This window comes from Paralichthys olivaceus, chromosome 1, assembly GCF_024713975.1.
Source record: "Paralichthys olivaceus isolate ysfri-2021 chromosome 1, ASM2471397v2, whole genome shotgun sequence".
Lineage (NCBI taxonomy): Eukaryota > Metazoa > Chordata > Actinopteri > Pleuronectiformes > Paralichthyidae > Paralichthys > Paralichthys olivaceus.
In genome coordinates this window covers 27,948,417-27,974,509 of record NC_091093.1, presented here as the reverse complement: position 1 = coordinate 27,974,509, position 26,093 = coordinate 27,948,417, and the positions used below count along the sequence as shown (strand labels likewise).

At 40.4% G+C, this 26,093-nt stretch overlaps 2 protein-coding genes and 1 long non-coding RNA gene across 5 annotated transcripts; 1 reads left to right on the top strand and 2 right to left on the bottom strand.

Annotated features, from left to right (window-relative positions):
• The first annotated feature begins 1,042 nt into the window (after positions 1-1,042).
• On the top strand, positions 1,043-11,465 carry LOC138410517 (uncharacterized). The gene is made up of 6 exons (XM_069526905.1): positions 1,043-3,428; positions 3,652-3,875; positions 3,986-4,057; positions 4,172-4,344; positions 4,462-4,713; positions 4,891-11,465. The coding sequence occupies exons 1-6, from the start codon at positions 3,355-3,357 to the stop codon at positions 5,149-5,151; spliced, it is 1,056 nt and encodes a 351-aa protein (XP_069383006.1). The 5' UTR covers positions 1,043-3,354; the 3' UTR covers positions 5,152-11,465.
• A 5,704-nt stretch (positions 11,466-17,169) lies between these two features.
• On the bottom strand, positions 17,170-20,234 carry LOC109637221 (EF-hand domain-containing protein 1-like). Of its 2 annotated transcripts, XR_011243224.1 has the most exons (7): positions 19,365-20,234; positions 18,974-19,261; positions 18,729-18,878; positions 18,439-18,616; positions 18,071-18,291; positions 17,843-17,934; positions 17,170-17,310 (listed from the first exon to the last, which is right to left on the bottom strand). XR_011243224.1 is itself a non-coding variant. In XM_069526898.1 (6 exons), the coding sequence occupies exons 1-6, from the start codon at positions 19,683-19,685 to the stop codon at positions 17,917-17,919; spliced, it is 1,176 nt and encodes a 391-aa protein (XP_069382999.1). In that variant the 5' UTR covers positions 19,686-20,234; the 3' UTR covers positions 17,317-17,916. The 2 variants fall into 2 exon arrangements, 1 of the variants encoding a protein (XP_069382999.1); XM_069526898.1 differs by lacking the exon at positions 17,170-17,310 and having other exon boundaries at positions 17,317-17,934.
• Positions 20,235-22,728: 2,494 nt separating this feature from the next.
• Positions 22,729-25,878, bottom strand: LOC109637243 (uncharacterized). 2 transcript variants are annotated; one of them, XR_002203247.2, is made up of 3 exons: positions 25,311-25,878; positions 24,183-24,409; positions 22,729-23,887 (listed from the first exon to the last, which is right to left on the bottom strand). It is a non-coding gene; the product is annotated as an uncharacterized lncRNA (long non-coding RNA). The 2 variants fall into 2 exon arrangements; XR_002203248.2 differs by having other exon boundaries at positions 22,729-23,884.
• Positions 25,879-26,093: the final 215 nt, after the last annotated feature.

Here is a 26,093-nt window from a genome sequence, read left to right as displayed (position 1 = left end):
TGTGGTGAAAATCTAAATGTATGCATATGCATATTGCACCTGTGCTGACATCCACTTGGCAGACTGTTCTCTAAAGCTTTAAATCATATGATCGGCTGACAGCAGAAATAATTGCGAATGTGTCTGTTACAGCTTCCCATCGACAGAAATGGAAATAATAAATAATATTTTTGTATTTGAAGAGAAATATGAAAGATTGAATGTTCCTTTTTGTGACAACGGAATAAACATCTAAATGCTGTAAAATCAAATTTTATCCGTGTAAAAACTAATTTGCAGACAAACAATATTCCATAATTTTATTTTTCAACAACCGAATGTGATGGTATTTCTCAATTGCTGAGGTCTTTAGGGTATCAGTCACTGTGTCTGCAGGTCACTCACTAAGTGCATTGCCTGTCGCTGTCTGACTGAATTCAGCTGATGCGTTTCTCAATGGTAGTTGCCTTAGCAACCAAGGTCGTGGGACAAAACCCGACACATGTAGCAGAGGATGTGATACGATAGACATGAGCCGCAACAAATAACCAGTGTCTCATGACCAGTTAGTAAATCTTCTTGAAGTAGCTCCAGATATCTCGAGCTATCTGTAAAACAATTTGAGTAAGATAGGTTTTTAATGTTTAGGGTTGAGTTTCCAAACTAACTCTTCTGGTCCCAGGAACAAAAACCTTTCTTGGACATGTAGTGATATCTCTTTTATCATTAACTACGCTTCATGAAATGCTCCTGAAAACTTTTCATTGTCTCACATTGTCTCCCTTTGCACACATTTCATGATTTCATCATACATTCCACTGGAGGGTGGTGTAGATTGGAGCGTTGGATGGGACACAGGCAAAGACAGAACCCACTAAATAAAACATCTGAAATATATTGATGACTGAATTAATGTGCAATTTAGTGCAGTTTGTTTTTTAATTGAAATGACTTTTTCCTGATTGATTTGTTAAGATTTGATTCCAATCTATGTCTCACAATCGTCACATTTTACTGTTTCACTGCGCTCACTCAGTGATTCTGTGCTGCAGCAGTGCGACAGGCGAGTGAGACAGACAGGGGAGACGGATGGAGACAGAACTGGGAGCACTGACAATCACAATAATTTAATTTTCTGTTCCCTGCTGCAGCAGAATGCATATTATTCATCTAAGAGGAGTGACCAGCATCCACACTCAGTGAATGACTGGTTTTCAGAATAGAATATTTTTCAGTAAAGATGACGACTACGGCTGCTTCGTAACTATGGGAGCTTCAGTGACGGGGTTTCTGCTAATTCATAGTCGTGAATATTTGTGCATTAGAATTGGTCATTGGAAAATCATGATTACTTCATTGAAACTTAAATTAAAGTACATTTTTTGGTCTTAAGTAATAATGCAGAGGGGCTTTATTTCACAATGACCGTTTTATCATTGCCATTACCACCTTTAGCTATATGACTTAGTCGCTTAAACCATAAAGGCGATAAAACCGTTCTCACGGCCGAGTGGGCTTTTCCTACAGAACACAGTTCTGACTAATGACACTAATAATGGCTGCTCACTGTTTAGGTTTCCCAGTCCCAGGGTCCTGATCTTGTGCGAGCTGCCTCTTTGTCACGATTCACAGGGACGCCTGAATGGAGGAGATCCATCATGGATGTTACTAGTTACACCTGCGCTTGCTCGGATGAAATACAGATAAGATATCTGCGGTGGGAGATGTCTCTGAGGGTGGGAACAATTTTAACATTCCCAGTATCACATAGAGTCAGCAACCTTGTGTAATTCCCAACACACTGAAGCTTTGTCCAACTTTAACCTGCAGAGGCCAAATCAAATGGAATGGCTGAAAACCCCTATGTGGGTGTGCAGGGCCTTCGTTTACAAGGATACACAAGAGTGATGGTACAGAAAGTAAAGAAACTGACACTTAGACAAATCTAACTAGATTTAAAGAGCAGGAGGACACAAATGCTGGAGCCACAGATTCAAGTGAAAAAAGGGGTTGTAATCTAAACCGTGAGAAACACAAGGGAACAAGAAATGTCTGGAACACACGACTGAAATGAACAAGATGGACTGAACAAGACAAAGGGAAGCACAGAGACGTATAAACAGGAGAGGCAGGGGTAATGGAACACAGGTGAAACAGGGGCAGACAATCACAAGGGCGGCAAAACAGGACAAAGGCAGGAAATAGAGTCAGAGACACACAAGTAGCAAAGTTTCAAAATAAAACAGGACAAGGAGAACTCAGAGTAACCAACCAAACAGAACGCAAACACAAGGAAAACAAGGTAAATGCCCACAAACTAAAAAGGCCACACTTTAGAAAGTCCTGTTCAAAAACAGTCCTGTTTTAATTATTTAAAGTTCCAGGAGCTGAATCACGACAGTTAGAGTAATTTCATATCCAGGTAACAAACATAGTTACTGGTTACTTGTACCTTTTGTAAATTGGGGCCATGTTTTTGCAGAAGATAAGTTGCTTCAGCGTATGTTGTGCCACAGGCGAAAGCCTCTTGCAGTAAATTAATTTGTGGTTTGATTTGAGCACATGTCCTCCATAGAGAGCATATAATACAGAATAACATGATTGGTTGGATGTTTTTCTATTGTTAAGTATGGTGGTATACTAGAAAACCAATAAAGAACGTAATCAGCCGACATACCAGTACCAAAATATGTGCACATTTTCAGGTAGGAAGATTGTTCTCCTGCCGTCCTCAGGTAAATAATATAACGTCCTGCAGAAGCAATGCAAAACATGTTAGGGACACTGCGAGGCTGTGAAACAAAAAGGAGTTGAATGATAAGATGCTTCAGGAGCCAGTCCAGCGAACAGTGAAGTCACCATGGCTGCAGCTACATTGGTTTAAATGGTAAATTAAAATGCACCTTTAAAGTCAGACAACCTAAAGATGCATCTGGAACATACGTGGGTTTAAAAATGCAACATACTGTGTTGTACCAAACAGCCACATTAATATTACCTCTTAAATTACACTCCATACATATTTTTATGTTGGACCCCTGCGTAGCTTGTGCACATTTTAAAGCCCATGCAGCTTTAGTGTCTCAGTGCCCCAGTCTGCATCCTCTCTCCTCATCTTTTCACAAACCTCCCACTGCTGCTTCTGACACAGCCCTTACCAGCTGCTTTAAACTCAGCACACGAATGCTTAATTCACCTATGTGCTGTTCCACGGGCTCCGCTACAAATCCTCAGCATCCATCTTCCACGGGACACAGACTATAGACTTCCCACTCTGCTGGACTGCTTCTGTCCTGAACCATTTTCCACTGACATGTTTCATCTACCACAACCTCCCGGCAGGCAGCGAGTCATGCGCTCCGTTTTTGCCTCTATATGGCTACTGGGCTACCTCCAAAAATGGTCTCAATGGATATGAAGTTCCTCATATCCATTGACAAATTGCGCATGTAAGTGTGTTTTTTGGTTAGAATAAATAGAGATAAAATCTCTCTCTCTCTCTCTCTCTCTATATATATATATATATATATATATATATACACATTTATTGTTATGAATTTGAAATTATAATGTGATGTTTTTTAGTAGATGAAAAATTGGAATTTGGATTTGGAATCAGGTGGTGGGAACTAGAGGTGAGATTTCATTACTTGTACCTACCTTTTTTTGTAGGTGGCCACTATACCTCGCCGAAAAGGGTTACCTCCCAACCACTGTGAGAAACATGATGACAAATGTCACCCTGTTCATCAGGCACATGAAGTGCTCATTCCAGGCGGTCAGCAAAGTCAGATCTCCTGACTTCAACAAACTCCTCTATGAGCTTAAGATGCTTCAGACGAATGTGCACAAGCATGTGGTTGTCCACCGTCAGAAGATGATGAAAAAGAAGACAGGTAATGTTTTCTTTCTTTATTGTGTTATTGTTGTGTATATATTCTGTCATCTAAAAAATAGGGATTTGGGACCTCAGAAATGAGTGGTATATGTGACACTCTTTTCACAGATCAACTGCTTGAGGCGAAAAAGGAAGTGACATTTATGAAGGCCGCCAAAAAGAAAATTCCTGAGTTGCTTCGTAAGTACAATTCAGTACAAATTTACTCATGACAGCAGATTGGGAGATGGAGAGAGGAGAATTGACATAAACCTGACTTGACTAAACTAAATTTATCTGTGTTATTTATTATAGAATTCTTACCTGCTGATGGAAGTTTTGGTAAGGAACATTGTCAGCTCATGGGCTACCTCATGGGCTATCTGAGCATCCTTACGGGACATCGCGCCATCGTCTTTACCAACATGACCCGTGATCAGGTGATGTCAGCAGACTGCTGGGGTGGTGGCAAGAAGTATAGGGTTATGGTAAGTATTTAAACTATTCGTTGGAAGAGATAGCAAAAGTTTTATTAGTATTTTTCTATTTCAGTTTAAGTCTACCTATCCACAGAAATAAGCTAATTTTCTGCATGGTTTCCCTAGGTGGATGAGCACAAAACTATGAGCTCATTTGGGCAAGCTGCGGTGTGCCTAAACAAGATGGAATTTGAGTGGCTGAAAAAAGTTGCCTGCGGTGACTGCTGCCTTGGTGAGGAGGACAACAAATATGTTTTCCACACAATATTCGGCAGGAATATCGGGAAGCCTTCACTCTTACTCCATATGGCTTGGGTGAATGCTGGACTGACGGGGCCAGTCAACTTTGGCCAGATCCGGAGCAGTGTCTCTACGCAGGTAAGTACTCAGGAAAGTGATATGCGTTAGGAGTGCCTGAAGTATAGCCAAGTATTTCACAATTTTCATCGATAATTTCCAGATTTCCATCTGTTTGATCTGAATCTGTATGTCGTAGGTGGGAATTTGGAAGACTTTCAGATTATGTTACACATATTTCTTCATTTGGGTTCACAGGCCAAGAATCACCTCACTGAGAAGGAGAGGAAGGAGGTGGCTCATGCGATGTGCCATGACCCCACTACAGCAGAAAAATTCTATGTAGCTCTGCCAGACAAAGAAATGGCATACCAAACCAGAAAACTGAGAATGAAAGCCCTCAAGGGGGCTTTTGCTAAATCCTCGCAAGTTAACAATGACACTGATGACTCCTTACCAGATGACAAATCTGAGGATACACCGGAGACAAGCTTCGCAAAAATCCTAGAAACACCATGACTTTGAAGAAAAGTGTAGATTTTACCAGCATTGTTTTATTTCACTTTATCTTCCATTAAATTGTAAATACTAATTCAATCCTACTTTCTCCCTCAGGGTCCATTTGATGAATCGCCCCAGCTTTACCTGGCTTCATCCTATGTTTATGTGTCATCTACAGTAGCTTCTTGCACCAAGTCCCATTTTTAGTGTTCTAAATAAATACTGTAAAAAAAAAAAGAAATCACAACATTCATTTTTAAGATTATTAGGGGCATTTGAAAGGGAAAGATTTCGAGAATAAAGTTTTAATATTACAGAAAAAAGGCATAATTTCAGGGTATTTAGAGGCAGAATATAAATTACGCTGCTGCCTTCATTGAAACGAGGAACGTGGAGCATCTTGTAAAGTTATAATTTACAACCAGTTTCACAAACAACACAATACTTCCTCTTTTGTCACATCAGCACCACATTAGCATAAAAATCAGGACTTTGAAGAAACTGAATCTAATCTGAAAAAAAGATCCACATGGATTTGAAGGAAATTGTCTCTGTTGCGGAGGAGGAGATGTTTGGTAGTGGTCGACTGTGAGGTTACATCTTCGTGATACATTTCCTAGTTTCTCAAGACACAATGAGATTGGGTCAAGATTTTGGATCCAGAGGGCGTGAAACTCTGGCGAGCATGGGTTCTCCATGCTGCTTATTTCCTCAATTGTTTGTTTCTTTATTTCTGAAATTATTACTTTATTCTAACAATATTCTGACCTGAGTGTCTCAGTCAATTACAACTTTATTATGTGTAATAAATATGGCCCTAATATAGCACTTCTCTTATTTCAAAGTAGTTTGTCCAGAGTTCTTTTACAAATTCACTGAACAACAGTCAAGAGACACAACTGTGGAGCATCAGCAATCTCAAGCTCGCTCGCTGCCACTTGACCTCCCAGGGATCAGTGGGTCTTGGCAGACTGCACCCCCACTCTGGATGTAACCTCTTCACAAGCCCTTAATGGAGGCCATCTCTCCGTTAATCCCAAGTTAAGCCTCCAGTCAAAACAGAGCCAGAGGGAGCTGAAGTAGATCTGGTTTGAAGACTGGGGCAGACGGGCTGGAAATAAAGTTAAGAGGCACATGATTATACAAACTGAGCAGATACATTTCTTTTTGATTCACATTTTAAACACACTCATACCGTCCGAAAATGTCTTTACTCTTAAGAGATGTCTTTAAAAGCTCACAAAAAGGACATTTCACATATAAGCAATGTATTTCTGCCTCAACGTTTCAGTGCTCAAATGATGTATGAAAGGTTTGTGGCCTAACCAAGAATAAACAATCTTTATCATGTGTCCTCCATAAACAGATTCTTCTGCACAATAGGAAAATATTCAATGTTCTCTGGCCGTCAGACTCAATTTTTTAGTTCCCGTCTTTGCATCAACACATACATACTATCTATTGAAACGCAACATTTCCGACCTCATATGCAAGCAGCAGAGGCAGAGGATGTTTTGATATTCCAAACATGCGGGCGGTGACTGGTCTTATTAACCATGAAGCCCACTGGACTCACGCTCGCAGGCTTCCTCCACAAGTCCTTTATCACCTGTTGAGAGCTACTGAGCGCGGGCGGCGTGAAATAAACAGGTATGTGCCTTCCTGCTGCGGAGTGGCCACGGTGGCAATCATCTCACTAACAGAATGAGACATCACCTTCTGAGAGCTGGGGGGGTGCGGGACCTTCAGAGGATCACATGATCTCAAAATCAAATGTGCATTCAAACGAGATTTAAAAAGACAGAAGCTTGATTTGAGGTTGTTGGAACAAATATTAGCTCATTAGTGGATTATGAACCAAGGAGAAACCTGTTTTTGACCAAATTAAATATATTCAAAACATCTGTTCTCATTGAATCTGGCTCCAAATGTTCAAGATGGTTTTGGATTCAGGATATTCTGCATAGATTTCTGGATAATGGGAGGAAGAGGAGATATAAGATTTGGGTGTAAGCTTTGCTGATGGTGCACTCTGAGTGCCCTTCTAGATTTTTAGCTTTCTTTTACATATGGGAAACAATTACATTGGGATTTACACATCTCATACTCACAGCTTTTCAAGTTACTTAAAATAAGAAAAGAACTGCAACAAAAGCTGGATGCAACATACAAATTGGAGCCGCGTCTTAATTGGGCCGCTTTCAGCTGACAGCGGAGGTTTGAGTCGCTGCAGTAATTACGGACAGAGGACCACCTGACCACCCACGAGCCTCTGCAGCAGACGACTTCACTCTGCTGATCGTGCAGTATCATGAAGGAAGGAATGGAAGCCGCACACTGTGTCACAGCAAGTGACCATATCTTGTTCAGCTTGATGAGCAAACGTGAGAATTAAGAGATGGATGTGCAACATCAACACACGCTGAGGCGTCCCTGAAAAACATGTTGTCCTTCTTACTCATGTCATTGAATGCATTCACACCTTCCCTATACATTTATTACAAAACATAAATGAAAACGGGACATCTTCTATGCTGGGGATGCGCTGCATTAAGCTCTAAGGTCATTTTCTTCATGAATATGCTTCTGAGTACATTCAAATGCTTTGACACTGATACAACACAAGATTAAGCTGTGGTGCGTTTCTCCTGGTTTCTCCTCAGCCAGACAACCTGCGGCCGAGTCTGACACGTGAATGCAATTAACCACCTGCTGGAGAAGACAACCAGCAGTGCTCTGGACCTGGAGGACGACTTTTCAGGGGCATTGACCCACAACATGTTTACACCACATTTGTTTTTTGGGGTTTTTGAAAAGGGTTGAAATGTGGGTCACAGAGACCCTGAACAGAAAACTCCAGATATGCAAATATGATGATGGATGGTGGTTTTTATCAACATATATATAAATATAAAAAACAATGATGGAAAGATGTGCAACACAATTTATGCAGTAGTTCTGCTTGTCATCTCCGACAAGGAAGTTTTGTTTTCGCCTGATTTGTCAGCAGGATTACGTAAAGACTACTCAAAGGATTTCCACAAAACCTGGTGGAGAGATAGGACACGGGTCAAATAAGAGGCCGCTCAATTTAGGGCAGATGCAGACAAAGGGATCTGGTGGATTTCCTTTAATCCATTTCTTCATTATTTCAAGAATTTTGATGGGAGGGAAAAATCTGATATTTATGAATGTGTGCAATTTGGTACAGATCTAAAAAATGTGGATGAAGCAGTTCAGTGTCTGTAAAGTTGCATCTTGAATACAACTAAATACCCCTTTGTAAACATAAAGGGCTCATTTTCAGATAATGAACACAATGATCCCTAGTTTCAAGTGATTACACATGCACACATCATTATGAATAATTTATGTCATCATTAAAAAAAACCTGCTCTAAATATTTTAAACCTTTAAAGGTTCAGTGTGTAGATTTTAGTGATATCTAGTGTTGAAAGTACATGTTGCAGCTGAACACCCCTCACCTCACCCTCTCCTTCCAAACATGAAAAAGAACCTGTGGTAGCTCCAGTTGTCATAAAAACTCAAAATGTGTTTAGTTTGTCCAGTCTGGACTAATGTAAAAAAACATGGCGGCCTCCGTAGAGAGGGTCCCCTTGATGTAATTATAAAGTATTTAAATATAAAGGGTCTTTTCTGAGGTAAAGAAAACTACAATTCATACAATTTAGATGAAACGAACTAGTGAAAACATCATGAGGATTATTCTACATTGAATTCTTGCCAATAGATCCTTTCACCTATATCTTACACACTGGACCTTTAAGGAGGAAGAATGCAAGCAAAGAAAAATACAATATGCTTCTGGTTCTAGTTTTAAAAGTTCAATGTTCTACTGGGGTTGCACTTTTGCAATGCCTTCAATTTAAGACCCATTAATCAATTTTCTGCCACATCCGTGTTTTAACTTTTGAAAGCGAGGCTAATGTTGAGTTTACTTTTGGACAACACAGGTTTTTCAGATGCTGGATTCCTGTTCAATGCAGAGTTTATACCATCTTTCAGGTTATCATAATTGAAGCAGAAAACCCAATTACAGCAAAGCCATTTACCCACAATGAGTTCAGCATTTACAGCAGTAATAAAACTGTTGTCATTAGAGAGCATGATGACCGTTAGATCCAGCTTTGGCACTGCTAGAGTAAAAATGGCACGGAAATTGTGCAAGCTGCCCAGTGCAAACACCACGAAACTCTAAAGTCTAATGAAAGCTGCAGTGCTTTGCTCAAAGGAGATTTGAACCACCAATCAAATGTTCACAGACTTTACGCCTTGGCTGCCTATAGCTACGTTTGTGTTCTTGCCAATAGCAATTAGTCAATCTCAGACTGGCCTTTATCCAGAATAATGAAGTTCATAGTCAGCGAGGCTGCAGTTGTTGCCCTGCTTGTCTTGGAGCAAGTTGGTTCATTAATTGGCATTTTAATGAATTGTTGCTTGTCTTTGGATTAGTCAATGCTAATAATGGATTTCCTCAAAAAAATGCCATCTGCTGTTATAAGAGTTTATCAGGTTGTCATCCAAGTTAGAGCATGAATTATTATTGACCCACTAAACATCATCCTGCTTTACAGAGTAATATACAGCCTATACATTAAATACGGCTTCTAAACCTGTCTGTTTGTTTGGTCTGTGGTGATGCTGGTTGCAGATCACACCAAATTTGACACTGCACTTCTTTGGGCCCTTAACGCTGCACATGCCGAGTGGTTGAAGACGATGAGATGAACAGTTCTCAGGATATTTGAGCCACATATTGTACATGCAGACTGACAGATTTCTGGAATATGCCGGTGGAATAACTTAGTGGGGCAAACGTTCAGCAGTTGCGTTTTCCCTGAAGCTTATTTTAACGTGCTCATTATCAAATCACACTTTATCCGACACTGCACTGGGCTGCTAATAATAAACATGTCAAGTGTGAAACTGATTAGATGAACATTTCTCGAGATATACCAGCAACAGACAGACAGGGATTTCTGGAATAAATGGATGTCAGTACAAAACAGTGCCAAATAAAATGTGTAGCTTACTAGCTTGTCCCAGCTTTAAAAAATAGCTTCTGTCCCATTGAGTTTTACTTCATACTTCACACTTGGTTGACATCAAAACACAATGTGGAGGAACTCCATTAAACTACCACTCATTAATTACCATTTCACTGGAGTGGGTTCACAAGTTGAGTTCATTTGTGCTTAAGAGGATTTTGAAGTACAGTGTAATTAAAATGCACTCTGCCTCATTCTTTATAAATGGTGTGAGTGATGCATACAAAGTGGCCAGATGTGTGGCATATAATATTTCAGTACAAAGGACTGACAAACAAACACATACTCTACATGCTCACAAGAATGAGGATCCCTAACAAGACATGTTGACTAATTGGTCATGTTTAGAACATACAAGAAACCTTAGAACACGTGTAGTGCAACATGGCATCATCAGGGGCGCTCCCTATATTTCAGACCTTTTATGTCCCTACGAGCAAATCATTAGTAGCCATCCCAGAATCTAGACTGTGAACCAAAGGAGACAAAGCCTTTGCTTTGAGGAACTCTGCACGCTGCCCGGAGAGTTGAGCTGAGCAGAATCAGTTAACGGTTTTATCTCTGTTCTTAAGACACACCTCCATAAAAAACTTTTCATCCCATGATGTCTCTGACTGTTATTACCTGTATTATTTCTTTACACTGGATTGTTTGTGAGTTTCATATTGATACGAATAAAGTTAAACATCGGTAGCTAGCAAATATGGCTAAGCAGAACCGTAACAGATATTTATACAGTTACCATTGCAACATCAGTTAGCTCAAGACTAATAAGCCATTAGCCCAGTCAGTTTGAAACAAGCAATGTCAGATGTTGCTATATTTATTCACTGGTAGTTCAAGGATACATTTACTCATGATGTATAACCCTTGTGCCCTGACATCATAACAGGCAAACACTTAAAATCATAAAAAATCTGAGGATTCTAGCCCAAGAGATATTTAATTCATCTTCGTTCAACAACCGAACTCATCTGTGGTTTGGAAATCCTCCATATGAATGCTTCAAATCTGCATTAAGCAATTAAGTAGTAGTATATGTAGTCGTGTAGCATTCTGCCAATCCTGCAGTCCAGTCCTCAGCTGTCTTCGTTTTTAATTTGTTAGATAAACCAAACAAACAGTGGTTCATTACGTCTGTTCGCAGCCACCCTCAACGCACAAGCTCCAGAGTGTCCAATCCACGTCTAATGCAAAACAAAGCCGGAGTAGCTGAGTGCAGATTGTTCCCGAGAACAAGTGGACACGGCCAATTATAAAAGACCAGAGAATAGTGAAATAAATAAAAGATGTAAAGTATGAAATGTAAATTGTAAATGTTTAATGTGAACATCTTCAATAAATCTATTTGATTTGGTTCAATGAAAAATCAATATGTAGAAGATCACAGTTTCGCTAATACATTAATCAACACATCGTTAAAGCTGCCTGGATCTACTGTATTGATCTAGTGTCTCTTTAAAAGATTATGCACACACACACATATATATATATACATATATATATACATACACAATATATAGTATGTAAACACACACACACACACACACACATGCAAACAGCAGCTCATCACACACCCATCACATAAAAACCAACTGTGATTTAAAAAGCCAGATTCAAACTGCAGCAGACAAATATTCACTGAAACGATTTTAACATTATACAATTTAAATAGATTTGTTTTGTCCCCACACACAAACAAATGAAGATGCAAATGATTCCAGAATATACACATCATTTCATTCCTTGACAAAAACCATGGTTACACATGAGGTAAGAAAATAAATGTTGTTGAATGTTTGGCACAATTCATCCTCAATGTGCATTATGTCCTCTGTTACGCTTAATTATATACACTATAATAATCGTTTTGAAGCTGTTTATGCTTCCATTGCTGTAATATTGGTCATCGTGTTATATTTCCCATGTGTCAGTGTTCACTTATTTTCCATATTAACTATGTTTGAGTTTCTCTTGCGTTGACATTGTTTTAACATATTCTATATCCTCCCATAGTGCCTTGTAAATAAAGTCCTATAATGTACATTTGAAAAAAAAAGGTGCCGCACACATGAAGGTTCCTCGCTGTGTATGGTCCTGCACGCACACACACACACACACACACACTTTGATCAACCAGCAGCGTCTTGGGTGAAAGATAAAATGTGTAACAATGTTTAATTCTGGGGTCTCTTGACCGAACCTTCTCTTACAGAGTGTAATCATCAGAGCATTCAGAAAAAGATTAGGGAGCATTCCAGTGTATTTATGTGAGTGTCAGCAACGGAAAAGGCAGAAACAGTATAATGGCTAAATTGCACAGTGTGAGCATTTGATGGCGTCTATACACAAAAGACCCCAATTTGTTTTGTGTCTTGAGGTCTGGGCTCCTCTGGGACCTCCTTTGTTCTCCCTTTACATGGTTCACAGGAAACAGGCCATTAGCGTCAAAAAGGAACATGTAACTGGGATGTAACGAGCACAGCAGCAGGGTGACGAAGAGAAAATAAAATGTAAAGACAGAGACATTATCTCCCATCTATGCTTCGGTTTATGTGACAGATTTCGAAGAATCAGGATTAAGACAATTCCTTCTCGGAACATTTGGGATTTTATGACTCCAATGAAAAGCGTCACGTCAGCATCAGTGTAGATCTCAAAGATAATACGTTTTGCTGATGTTGCACATAACCAGCAGCTGACTCGCACATCTGGACTGGATCAGAGTTCAGTAGATCAAAGTTACGCAGCATTAACCTACACTTACGGTCGGATTTTTAAAAAAAGAAGCTAATTAAGGCAGAGGTGATCTCATTCCAGATCCAGCTAAACCCTGGTTCAGACAAAAAGCTGATGTCAGACGAATGCAATGTCAAGTGTAGGTAGGTGGTGATGATGATTTAGCCACCTCCGTGAAATGCGACGTGAAACCAAAACTAAACCGTAACACAGATTCTGCAGAAATGATTCTTTTGAATGAAGAACATTAATGCACATAATTAACATCCTTGCACAATATTCTTACTTTTACTACAAGCAAAGTATATCCACCACAGCTTTTATCCATCACCAGCGTGATAGTGATTATGACACTAGATCTTTTCTTCACCTGATGCTTGCCGCACCCATGACTGTCAAAACACAAAGGTGTGAAGTTGGCCCAGCTTACTGATTCAGTTGGCTGCATCCACTCTGCAGTTATTCTGCTTGCAGGAGTCTCCTGTCAGTTCAGGCAGTTGCAGCAGTGAAGCTGCTCGGTGACCGGGCGCCCGGGCAGGAGCTTCATTGAAATCCAACACATCAAACATGCCTGGAAGGCATTTCTTCACCTTCTCCACGAGCTGGTCCTTTTCACCTCGGAGAGAGGAGAGAAGCAGCTGCGTTTCTGAAGAGTATACCGTTTCTGCAAAGTTTCAACTTTTCCATCCAATGAACAGTGGGAATAAAATAAGGATCTCTCTTCATTCTTTTAAAATTACATCTTTGTTTTTTTTTTTCATTCTCACACCTCCCTCGTTCCATTTTGAAATTTCCCTTCTTACTTATCCTTCAACTTTATCATCCAACCAAAAAGTTGACTTGTTTTCATGCAGGGCATAAACCACGTATCAAAATAGATTCTAAGACTTTAAGCCAGAAAAGAAGCGTTGTTATCTTAGACGCCCTCACTCTTAATGTTACATAATCCTTTGTGTCCATGTTGTTTTCTCCAGTCTGGAGCTGCCGAGCTCCTGTTTACTCGAAATATGTCTAATTAGAACTTTCTATGCACCTTCAGGGTGAAGTTAACACGATTCTGTGAATGTCTCACTTTTAAAAAAGGTTTTCAATCCTCTCTCAACAGCAGACACCTCAACCTCATGTCCCACACGTCTAATGGTTATTTCTTCCTCCATCATATTTGAAATGCTGCTGACTCTCTAAAAGTGCTTTTTTTTTTTTCTCGTATACATTGAAGGATTCAAAGTCTCGAGCTAGAACAACTTTGAAATGTCGATGTCAGAGCTCAGAGTTCGGGGATCAAAGCACACGTGGTCTCAAATGGAATCAGACTCCTTAGGAGAGAAAATGTTTGAACAATGATTCGTTACGGTACAGCATTGGATGCTGGGAAAGGTTCGATCGGGAAGGAGACACTCGTTGCAGCCTTTATTTTTCAGGGCCGGAAAGCAGAAATGGACCGCTACGACTCAACAAGTTTTCAAATGCAGAGACATAGCTGCAGCGTTCAATCAGAGCAATTTAAAATGTTTGTATTTAAAAGTTAATTTCAGATATAAGTTGACATCAGGCACCTGCACTGAATATTGTCATTGTATTGATGTTTCCTGCAAATATTGCCATCAACTTATTGTTTTGGTGTAAAGGATTGATGGTAAGTGGTAACCATAGCAGATTTGTTTATCCTGACAGTGTGCAGTGTCTCCCTGCACAAATACAACCCAACTCAAGGACTTTTTTCTTCCAAGCACTAAAAAGAAAATTACACACCAAAGCTCAGGACCTGAACTGATTGGGCTCAGTTGTAATGTTTCTCCACGTGGTGAGATCTTGTGCGACGTCCTTTGTGCAGCACAGCACGAGCTAGTTAATTTCAGTAGTGCTTTTATAAGCAGTTACAGCAGAACTGACATGTGCAGCATCTGGACTGGACGTAATAAATGCTCCTCAACAGCTTCCATTCCTGAGCCATTGTCCAGCCAGCTCGCTGTGACCCAGTTTCATCACAATTCAGCTGGATTAATGACGGCCAAACAAAAGATGGCGAGCGTGTCCATTATGGCGAGAAGATAAAGATAGAGGTGGTGGCAGCAATGGTAATCTGTTCTTGCTTCTCTAAGCAGTCTGTGTAATCTCTTCTCCAACATTTGATATGATAAGATCTTCCTCCTGATTCTTTATGTCTTATCTCCCTGGAGCTCAGACAACAAGGTGAATTGAAAAGAAAAAGAAATATGTGTCTGTTTTTGTTTCCAGTGCATAAACATGTGGCACAATGTGCTTTTTAGATTGTACAGATGCAGGTTTATCCCAGCTGATTATTATCTTTAGTTATGATGTATTTGATGGAAACAGCACATACTAACTTTTTTAATACCAATGCAAGGAAACGTTTGAAAATTATCTGCAATAACGTGATAAACTAATTATCTTTATTTCACTTAACGTGGACTTTCACAGTTTCCACAGATCCTGTGATCAGGCTTGTAAACTCATACTTATTGTGAGCTGCTTGATTGATGCATAAACACAATGGTAAATATTGAGGCACGGTGCCAGAAAACCAGAAGATGAGTGTTTCTACCTCTGCAGAGAACAACTAACAGAACGGAATGATAATAAACTGCACATGAGCGTGGACATGTTGATGGGAGGAGGGAACAAGAAGCTACACCCAGACATCAACACACACACACGAGATGGAAAATCACATAAATCTTAAATGTTTATTTTTCCACATTCAGGTAAAAAGCATAATGAATGAATGTTCAGTGTGGATGTTGAGGCAGCAAAGATTTGAATGGTTCTCCGTTTATTCGAACAATGAAAATACTCTAATTAAATGACTGTCACGTATTTCTTCCCATGACAGTAGCAGGATGTATCCGTGTCTCGGCCGCTCACAGGACAACGGTGAACCAACCCGATCAAAGCTCCTCTCCCTCCATCTGCTGAGAGGGAAACCAAATTCAAATGTATGCACTGAAAGTGATGCAAATTTAATGTGGACACTTCTGATGCATGCATGTGGAGCACCTGCACCGCAAGATTAGACGCCGGCCAGAGGAACAGCATATCTCCATATTAAATGTGGAACACAGATTTTCCATTTCTGTCCATTTTCTGCAGATGAATTAATTATACACTGTGACTTTAACACAGGGCCAAAGGTATCAGGCACATTTCCTTTGCAGCCAAAAAATATGTATCACTTGTAACCTTGCAGCACTTGAAGGCATCTTTACAGTTTACTACTTATTGTTTGTCCTTGAGTTTGATTTTCCAAGAAAAAGTCTATATCAATAAATCCCAGAAAAATAAAACAGAGGTAGAAGAAGTGTCAGGCTCAGGAAGTATTTATTTATTTTTGTATATAAAAAGAACCACTTATTATTTTGAGGCGAGTTGATTTTTTTATGTGAGGAATTTGTATTCATTGCAAACCTTGAAGAACAGATTTGTAAATTTAAAGTTCTTTCTTTTCCCCTTTTCACAATTTTATTAGAAGTGGAGGAGAACGATTATCATTTATTAGATACATTATAAATCAAATACATGTTCGGAATCCACTTTGTGAAGTCGAAAAGCTGCTTTTGTGTCCGTACGGCTGCTTCGCCTATTTATTCACAATCGCCATTTGAGAAGCGCACCTTTTTAAAGGGGTTTCTATCCTGCGGAGACCAGGTGAAGATGATTCGATGGTTGTGAGCGGGTGCAGTGATCAGGAGGTGGGAAGGCTCCAGAGCTCCAGCAGGAGGGGAGAGACATGAAACCACACCCGGACGTGAGCAGGGAGTGGACAACTGCATAATCCTGACAGCTCGTACTGCTGGAGTGTCAATAGTTGGTGAAAATGATTAACTGGATTTGGTCAAAGTTCAATGCCCCACGCTGTCGTTTCAACCGTTTCCCCTGCGATAACCCAGAGTTCTCCACTATGGGCTCATAGATGTACATGCTGTCATCCTCTAGGTAGTAGTATATAATCACAGGGCGTACACGGTACACCTCGTCAGGGGAAAACTGGACATCCTCCTTAAAGTATGCATAGAAGCGCAGCGCCTACAAGACAAAAGTTTGGTGAGCAGACAAACAAGGGATTAATTAGTCAGGTTACACAGCAACAAACACCATCAAACACTAAGTCTTCAAAGTTGTACCATACCTTCTTGTCTAAGGTCACGTAAGCTGGTACGAATTGTTTACGCGGGCTCTTGTATGAGGAGCCATGAGTCATGTCCGGTGTTTTGAAGGTCCGCTTGTTGATCTCCTGCTGGATCACTCGCTCTGACAGAAGAGGATCCTGCCCGATGCCAACAGTGGGGGTACGGGGCCGAGCGAAGCCGTTCTTGTACGTGAGAGTCTGGGATCGATGGAAGGCAGACTTCTGCAGAGAATGATCATTAAGAAGTACATGCGTTAGATTTTTTAAATCCTGTAAATAGATATAAATCAATTCAAGAATCCAATTAAATTGAAGTCCAATTAACATGGTATGTGATCCTATTGTTACAATACATACAACAGCACTAAACTACATAAAAACCTGTCTGACACACAACCAAAGGAGTGGACAGAAAAGAACCAGTACAAGATAAATAATTTGAATATAATATTTTTCATGTTTACTAGTAAACGTCTCTACCTGACAACACTGCAACGGAGAATTTTAGCTTGGTCATTTGTATAGAAACTTTTGTTTCAGATCCCTCTGTCAACTCTGCAGTTGATAGAAAGTTAAAATTTATATATTCAAATTTGCTTAAACTGGAGGAATGCAGAAAGTAAACTGTAAATATTATATAACTTCAGTTTTGCTAACTGTACTGAAACATTAAACCCTCATGTTATGTAAACTTAAATACGCTTTAAATTAAAAATGATAGCTAGTTTCACTTTAGCATAAAAAACGTACATACCGTGATATCTTGAAAGGTGTATCCAGGTAAGAACGGTAATCTGTGGCTGTTATTGTTCCAAGACATTGCCCCAATCAAATCTTTCCTACATCCTGTAGATGTGGACAGCATGGACATGAGAGGTTTATGGACAAGAGATAATAGTAACCACAACACAAGTACCCACAGGCAGGTCAGATGACATTGACATGTGAAAGAAAAGATGAAGACATTTAATATAATTCTCACCTTCTTCCTGTCCACATCAACCGTCTTGTGTACTTCAATGGGTTTCATATCCATGTCAGGGTGGTTGGTTTGGTAATACTTTCGGGTGAAGTCATCACAGTCATACAGCAAGAAGGGACGACCCAGCAGCTTCACTGTGTGACCCACCTGGAAGTCTTTGGGGGAGTAGTACTCCTCCACCTCATCCTTTGAGACCTGCATCACACAGCTGGGGAAGGGCTCTGAAAGGAAATAAGACAAGAACAATTATGCAGTGACTCAATAATGAAAATGCCACCATATCACAATTTAGCTGGAATATTTGTTGTCATCTACTGGATGTTTCTTTTAGAAATTGCATTTTCCAGTCTCTCGACTTTGCAACATACGTGGTTTGAGTTTCTTGTGCAGCTTCTGTCGGCGCATCACAACAGGGAAGGGATCACGACCACTATTGGGTCCATGGATCTCTCTGATCTCCACTGCAAGGTAATAGTGGATGGTAACGGATCCGGTGTCCTTCTGCAGACAATCAGCGTCATCCCACAGAGCGAAGAAACACAGCACCTGAACAGAGAGAAGTTAAGAGACTGAACCTAGAACCGGTTCATTTTCTGCCTCTGTGTTGATGGCTGTCTGGATCAGAGTTTATAATGGTTACAGAAGGAATTGACTCTACCTTCCCGTCCATAGTGAGAAACTGGTGTTTTCTGTCAAATTCTGAGGGTGTGGTGTGGCGAGGCAGAGTCATTTTGCGACTGTTGCTGTAAGGATCAACTGGCGTCGGCTCAGGGTTGTTCAAAATAATGCCCTCACTTTCCATGAATTTCTGTTTAGACATAGACAGGGTGTATTTTCAACAACTGACGGGTACATATTAAACATACTGTAAAAAAAAATAAAGATCAATCAAACAGGTTGTACCATTGTAAACTCATCGCAATTTGTGATGTGGTACTTGACCCCATACACCACCAGGTCTATGCCAAGGCTGAGGTCTTTATACTCGTAATGCTCTCCTCGTTCATTCTTGGGCACACGCTGTCGTTTCAACCGTTTCCCCTGCGATAACCCAGAGTTCTCCACTATGGGCTCATAGATGTACATGCTGTCATCCTCTGGGTAGTAGTATATCATCACAGGGCGTACACGGTACACCTCGTCAGGGCAAAACTGGACATCCTCCTTAAAGTATGCATAGAAGCGCAGCGCCTACAAGACAAAGGTTTGGTGAGCAGACAAACAAGGGATTAATTAGTCAGGTTACACAGCAACAAACACCATCAAACACTAAGTCTTCAAAGTTGTAGCATACCTTCTTGTCTAAGGTCACGTAAGCTGGTACGAATTGTTTACGCGGGCTCTTGTATGAGGAGCCATGAGTCATGTCCGGTGTTTTGAAGGTCCGCTTGTTGATCTCCTGCTGGATCACTCGCTCTGACAGAAGAGGATCCTGCCCGATGCCAACAGTGGGGGTACGGGGCAGAGCGAAGCCGTTCTTGTACGTGAGAGTCTGTGACCGATGGAAGGCAGACTTCTGCCTCACCTCTCCATTGACTCCCATGTTAATTTCTGGAAAAAAGTCCGAAAAGGAGAAATACGAAGAAAAATGTCTAACTCGCTCCCACGGTCTCATTTCTGAACTCTCTCTCGTCAAAACAGATCTGTACGTTCGTGGAAGTCTTGGGATTCTCACAATGTTTTCATTTTTCAGATAGGACCTATAGTTTTTGAGTTACAAGCATTTGTTTGAAGAGTGGCGCTAGAGCAGCGCCCTCTACCGTTTTCATTGACTTCAATGGAGATCACCAAAAAAGATTCCCGATGAGAAAACTAAATTTCTAAATCGCTCTTACGGTCTCATTTCTTAACTCTAACCAATAAAAACATATGTGGACGTCGGCCAAAGTCTTGTGATTCTCACAACGTGTTCATTTCTCAGATACGACTTATAGATTTTGAGTTAGAAGCTTTTGTTTGAGGGTTGGTCTGAAACCAGTTTGAGTCTCCGAAGTGTGGTGACAACAGGTGTTCCTCATCTAATCAGTGAGTAACCATAGCAACCCCATAGACTGTCAGAGAGAAAGTCTCCTCTATAAATTTACTAGATTCAAAGTTTCTGTCACCATCCGCTTTGGCCCAGTGGTTAAGGCACTTGGATCATGTGACGTGAGTCTGGGTTCGAATCCGGGTGAGGGTGGTGGTTTTTGCTAATTTTGGAGCATATGAATAAAAGTAAAAATAAGCCCCCCCACCCCCCCCATAGTAACTGGATATTACCAGGAACATGTAATGGGCCTTTATTTTGAAAATAACCCCCCCCCCCCCATTATAATAGAATGTTACCAGCAAACATGTAATGAGCCTTTATTTTGAATATAAAAATAAACAACCCTCCCCCATTGTAATAGAATGTTATCAGGAAGTCTGTACAAAGCCTTTATTTTGAAAATAAGCCCCCCCACCCCCCCATATTACAAGGAAACATGTACAGAGCCTATGTTTAAGTGTATAAATAAGCCCCCCCATCCCCCCATAGTAACTGGATATTACCAGGAAACATGTAATGAGCCTTTATTTTGAAAATAGCCCCCCCCATTGTAATAGAATGTTACCAGGAAGTCTGTACAGAGCCTTTATTTTGAAATAAGCCCCCCCATAGTAATAGAATGCTACCAGGAAAGCTGTACAGAGCCTGGTTTTTCAAAATAAAACCCCCAGATGGTTACAGGATGTTCCCAGGGGAGCTGGAAAAATTGTAGATTTTCAAAATAAAACTCCCAAATAGTTACAGGATGTTCCTAGGAAGAGTAAAAAAAGCTAGAATTTCAAAATAAAATCCCCAGATTGTTAAGGAATGTTTCTAAGAAGCCTAAAAAAAGCTGGACTTTCAAAATAAAATGCCCAAATAGTTACAGAATGTTCCCAGGGAGCCGGAAAAAGAGTGGACTTTCAAAATAAAACTCCCAAATAGTTACAGAATGTTCCCAGGAAGCCTGAAAGACGCTGGATTTTCAAAATAAAACCCCCAAATAGTTACAGAATGTTTCCAGGAAGCCTGAAAGACACTGGATTTTCAAAATAAAACCCTCAGATGGTTACAGGATGTTCCCAGGGAGCCGGAAAAAGAGTGGACTTTCAAAATAAAACTCCCAAATAGTTACAGAATGTTCCCAGGAAGCCTGAAAGACGCTGGATTTTCAAAATAAAACCCCCAAATAGTTACAGAATGTTTCCAGGAAGCCTGAAAGACACTGGATTTTCAAAATAAAACCCTCAGATGGTTACAGGATGTTCCCAGGGAGCCGGAAAAAGAGTGGACTTTCAAAATAAAACTCCCAAATAGTTACAGAATGTTCCCAGGAAGCCTGAAAGACGCTGGATTTTCAAAATAAAACCCCCAAATAGTTACAGAATGTTTCCAGGAAGCCTGAAAGACACTGGATTTTCAAAATAAAACCCCCAAATAGTTACAGGATGTTCCCAGGAAGCCTGAAGGAGGCGGAATTTTTAAAATGAAATCCCATGGATGGTGATTAGACCTTATAACATGGTTTCTCTCTGTCTCTGAAATTGGTAAAGTCTCTCAGTCACCACTTGTGATCAAAATGCAGCTTTTATACATGTCTTTCTCTCTCACTGTCTCACTCTCTCTCCCAGGGTCTCTCTCCTTCCTCTTGAACTATTACAGTCTCTCTCTCTCTCTCTCTCTCTCTCTCTCTGAAATTGGTCAACTCTCAGGGTCTCTGTCCTTCCTCTTAAAGGAAATGTCTCTCTGTACGCGAGCATTGGCGACGAGCACAAGGCACCCATTCAAAATGTCTCGGCAGGAGAGATTTTCTAGTTATTATTACATTTCTTATGTGTTGAATATATGTTGAATATACTTACATAGACTATGTTTAATAAGGGCGTATACATGATTACGTTTCTTTATGCTGGATATATATACAACATATGATCATGTGAAGGTATATATCTGCAACCAGAAATGATTTCTGGGCCTGAGGCAAAACATTTGTTCTTTACAATTTCTCCATCTATTTCGTCTTTTTCTGAAGTTGTGACTTTTTAGTTAAGTTAAGATTTAAATTTCAGATTAAATTGAAACACTAGGCAGTTATTACCTTACATTATTCTATTACAGGCTCAACTAACCACCACCACTGAACCTTCTCACCGCGCTGACAACATATTCCCAGTGCATTTATGCTACAGTGAAAACAGGCGGAGTAATTGCACTGCTCTGAAGGTCCTCATGAAAATTCAATATCAATGTGTTTTCATTCCCATCACTGTATTCTTCCAGAGCACCTGTCAAAAATTGCTTGGCAGGACGAGCAATGCAACTCAATATCAACTCAAATCTCCTCTGAGTCCCTCTTAATCCATTGCTATTACCTCTGCGCGCCCTTTTAAATCCCCGTGGATTGATTCGGTTTTTAAAAACCTGTGTTCACTGTGGTGAAATGATGCTTAAAATAGCAGGGACGGTATAAGACAAAGGAAGAAATGAGACTGAAACTGAGACGGGAGACATTTGAAACATCGCCAACACATTTTGTAAAAAAAAAACGAAATCAGTTTCTTCTGTCATTGTCTTCATGCTGTGATTTAAAAAAATAATGTACATATATATATATATATATATATATATATATGAAGCTTGGTGAACTACTTTTAGAAAAGCTATCTGTGATGTGGCCTTCACCCAGCGATGGACACACACACAGGTCATGATGTGTCCCAGCTGTTGCCGCTCGATCTAGGAAACCCGTGAACTCTCACCAGGTTTCCGTGCGCAGACACTGGCAGCGACATTCCAGCGAGTGCCCAACAAAGCTGGAGGCGCTGCAGGGATTTTAACTGCTCCACCCACACAGGTGTCCTCACTTATCAGACGTCCTGCCCGAGCCGTGTGGGGTTTTACGCTCCCTGCTTCATGTGCTGCCTTCAGACTGGAAGGTTATGATGTGGGAAGGTGCGCAGTGTGTTTCGTGCTCAGATGGTCAAAGTGGTGAGGACGCACCTCTGCCGGGCAGCGGCACGCTAATATCAGCCACTGCAATGTTAAGTCAGCAGGAACGTGATGTAATACATGAAATGAAAAAGTATAGTGACGGCAGGAAGAGATGATGCTGCTGGAAATAGCAATACAGGAAAAACAATACAACTAAATTTACAATATATTATATTATCATATATATACTGTATATATTCCGTTCAGCACAAAATAACTGCCTTTGCCATTTCTGAGTTTTTGCAGATGTCACAACTCGTAAACTCTCATCCTCTCCACTGTGTGCTATATGACTCGTACTGTGTACTATAGTTTGAGTACTTAATATGTTGCGTACTTGTTCTGTTTTTGCAAAAGTTCAGTCTACTTTTATGTTTATACCAGGAGAGAAACACTGTTTTGAAAAGTATAAATGAAGAATATAATTATTAAATGGACTCTTGTTGCTAACACGGTGAACGAAGCACCACTGATGGCAGCAGTAGATTCCTCCCTCATTTCTGACTTTTAACGTTCTTAATTTACACATTTACTTTGAAGAAGAGCAGATTTGAAACATGTATGAGTAGAATTCACTAGAGCGTATATACCTCCATCAGGAGCCAACAATTGATTTCACTATAGATCTGGTTTTATTTGGATCTGCACCAAATTATACACACTCATAAATATCAGTTTCCTTTTTTTTTCACCTAGATCCAACAATTATTCCCTGAAGAAGCAAAATAAATTCCTGGATCTGCACCAAAGTTCATCGGGTTCTTCCCAGAACCAAACTGCTTCCTTCCATCGAGTTGAGTTCTTTCAGTGGAATCCTGCTGAAAAACACACAAAAGAAAGTCTGATGAAAACACATAAGAATCCTTCCCTCTGTCCGAAAGTCCATGGAACCACTTTTAAATCTGCTGGATCCATTTTTTATTCTGATCTGCACATACTCACAGATATCAGGGTTTCTTCTTATTACCTGTTACAATGTCAAATGTTTGCAATGTTAAGATAATTTAAATAATCCTGGATCTCAACTGGGTCTTTCTTGTCCTGCTGACAAACTAACAAACGAAGCACAGGGGTAAAAACTTTCACCTGCTTGGACGTAATAACTATATTTACCCCATCCATTTTTCCTTTTTGCTGTGTAGCACAGTGGTTATGAAACAGGAGAAGTGGGATTACATGAGTCAGTCCGGGGAAATAAGACGCAGTGAGAAGGAAACCATCGGGTTCTGCAGCAGTTCAGGTGAAAAGTCTCGCCTGTCACTGCCGAGATTTCCTGATCCCCGTGTTCAGGGGAGGACGACAGCATAATGAACACCCGACCCATTCACACGTGTCCTCCGCTGTGTGAAAAAAAAAAAAAACAGCAATCTTACAGGTTTATCACATGTCACACTGTGTGAGACGGGTCTAATAAAATCTTGGTTATGATCTGTGTCAGAAACACTGATATCTATTTTGCAGCATGTGGGATTGTGCACTGACTGTCTGGTGAATAACTGTAAATAGAGAATATGTTCCTCCACAACTTACATCATCCATCTAAGGCTCGTTCTTGCTGAGCTCTGTCCTCAGATCTGTATAGTACGTGTCAGTGTGCTATATCTTTATGTTTTTATTGGTTTAGCATTAATATCTTTTGTGTAGTTCTGTCAGACTTTTGAAAACCCCAGCGAGAAGTCGGCTGCTCAGAAACTGGAAAACAGCAACTTCTCAAAGTGTTAAACTACTCAGTGAATCGCTTCTGTTGAACCCAGCGGTTGTATCTGAACCTGCATGTTTGGGCCTGCAGTACTTGACCCACGACAAATAAAAACCCTAATTCCTCTCCGCTGCTGATAAAGAGATGTTTGCCTGTTCACTCTAAGTTCAGTGAAGCTCCAATCAGTTGCCATTGTCGTGAATGTGCTGTTGACGTCAACGACAGAAGCCTGGGTCGCCACAAATTCATTAATATTTAATGAACCGCACCAAATTCAACTCCGCATTGAGCCTTTAACACTTACGTACAGGCAGTCATTCGATTTCTGGAATTATCTGATTCTGTTTAAAAGGACAAAACATTTAATAAAGAAAAGGTTTATAAATGACAAGTGTATCTTTTAATTAAAACAGTGACAGCACATAAACAAAAACAAGGAGTTAGTCCCACTTATAATCAATTTCCATCCAGATCTGAGGCAAATTCTTATCCTCACATGTTGAAAAGAGGACAAAACCTACCAATCTAAAAAAAAAACTAACAACAGCTCTGCTTCAACATGGAGAGAGAGAGAGAGAGGAAACAGTTGAGATGTGACCACATGCTTCTCCATGAGCCTGATTACAGTCCACCTGCCGCCACTTCACTTGATTGGCCCTGATTCAGAACAAAGTGCAGAGGAAGACGAGAGGAGCAGGTGGCCTGCTGTTTGTCTGCCTGTGTGACGCTACTCACCAACACACCGTGAGAAACCGTGTTCAGGTTCTGAACCTAACGTCATGGAAACAACCGTTATCTTGAGCCATTGCTGAAACTGAATTCATGAGCAAAGTGTAGAAAACATATGTAAAAGTTAAACATGTTGAAAGGCAGACGCAGAAACAGAATCTGATCAGGTTGGATTTTTACAACTATTTTGTTGGAAAACCGCTCACACTTTTTTTAAAATCTTAGTTTTTCTGAGCTCCCTCTGTTCTTGGTTCATCCTTGGGTCCATAAAAATGTTCATTAATTGTCAGCTGACAAGTTGTCAATGGTCCTGTTCACACCTGGTATTAAAATATTAAAATACATCCTGATGTGATCGGTTCTCATTTCTGGTGGAAGATCAAATGTCGTTTTTGCCCAGTCTGAGCCAACAGATGTGTTGGAATAAATCTGGTGCAGTTCTGCTGTGACATCAGTCATCATGTGGCAGTCGTCCTCCAACCAGAAGGTCGGCAGATCGATTCCCCAGTCTTCCCCATCTGCCTGCCGAAGTGTCTTTGGGCAAGATGCCGAACACCAAACTGAAGTGCTTCAATAGATGCATTGTATGAATTTGT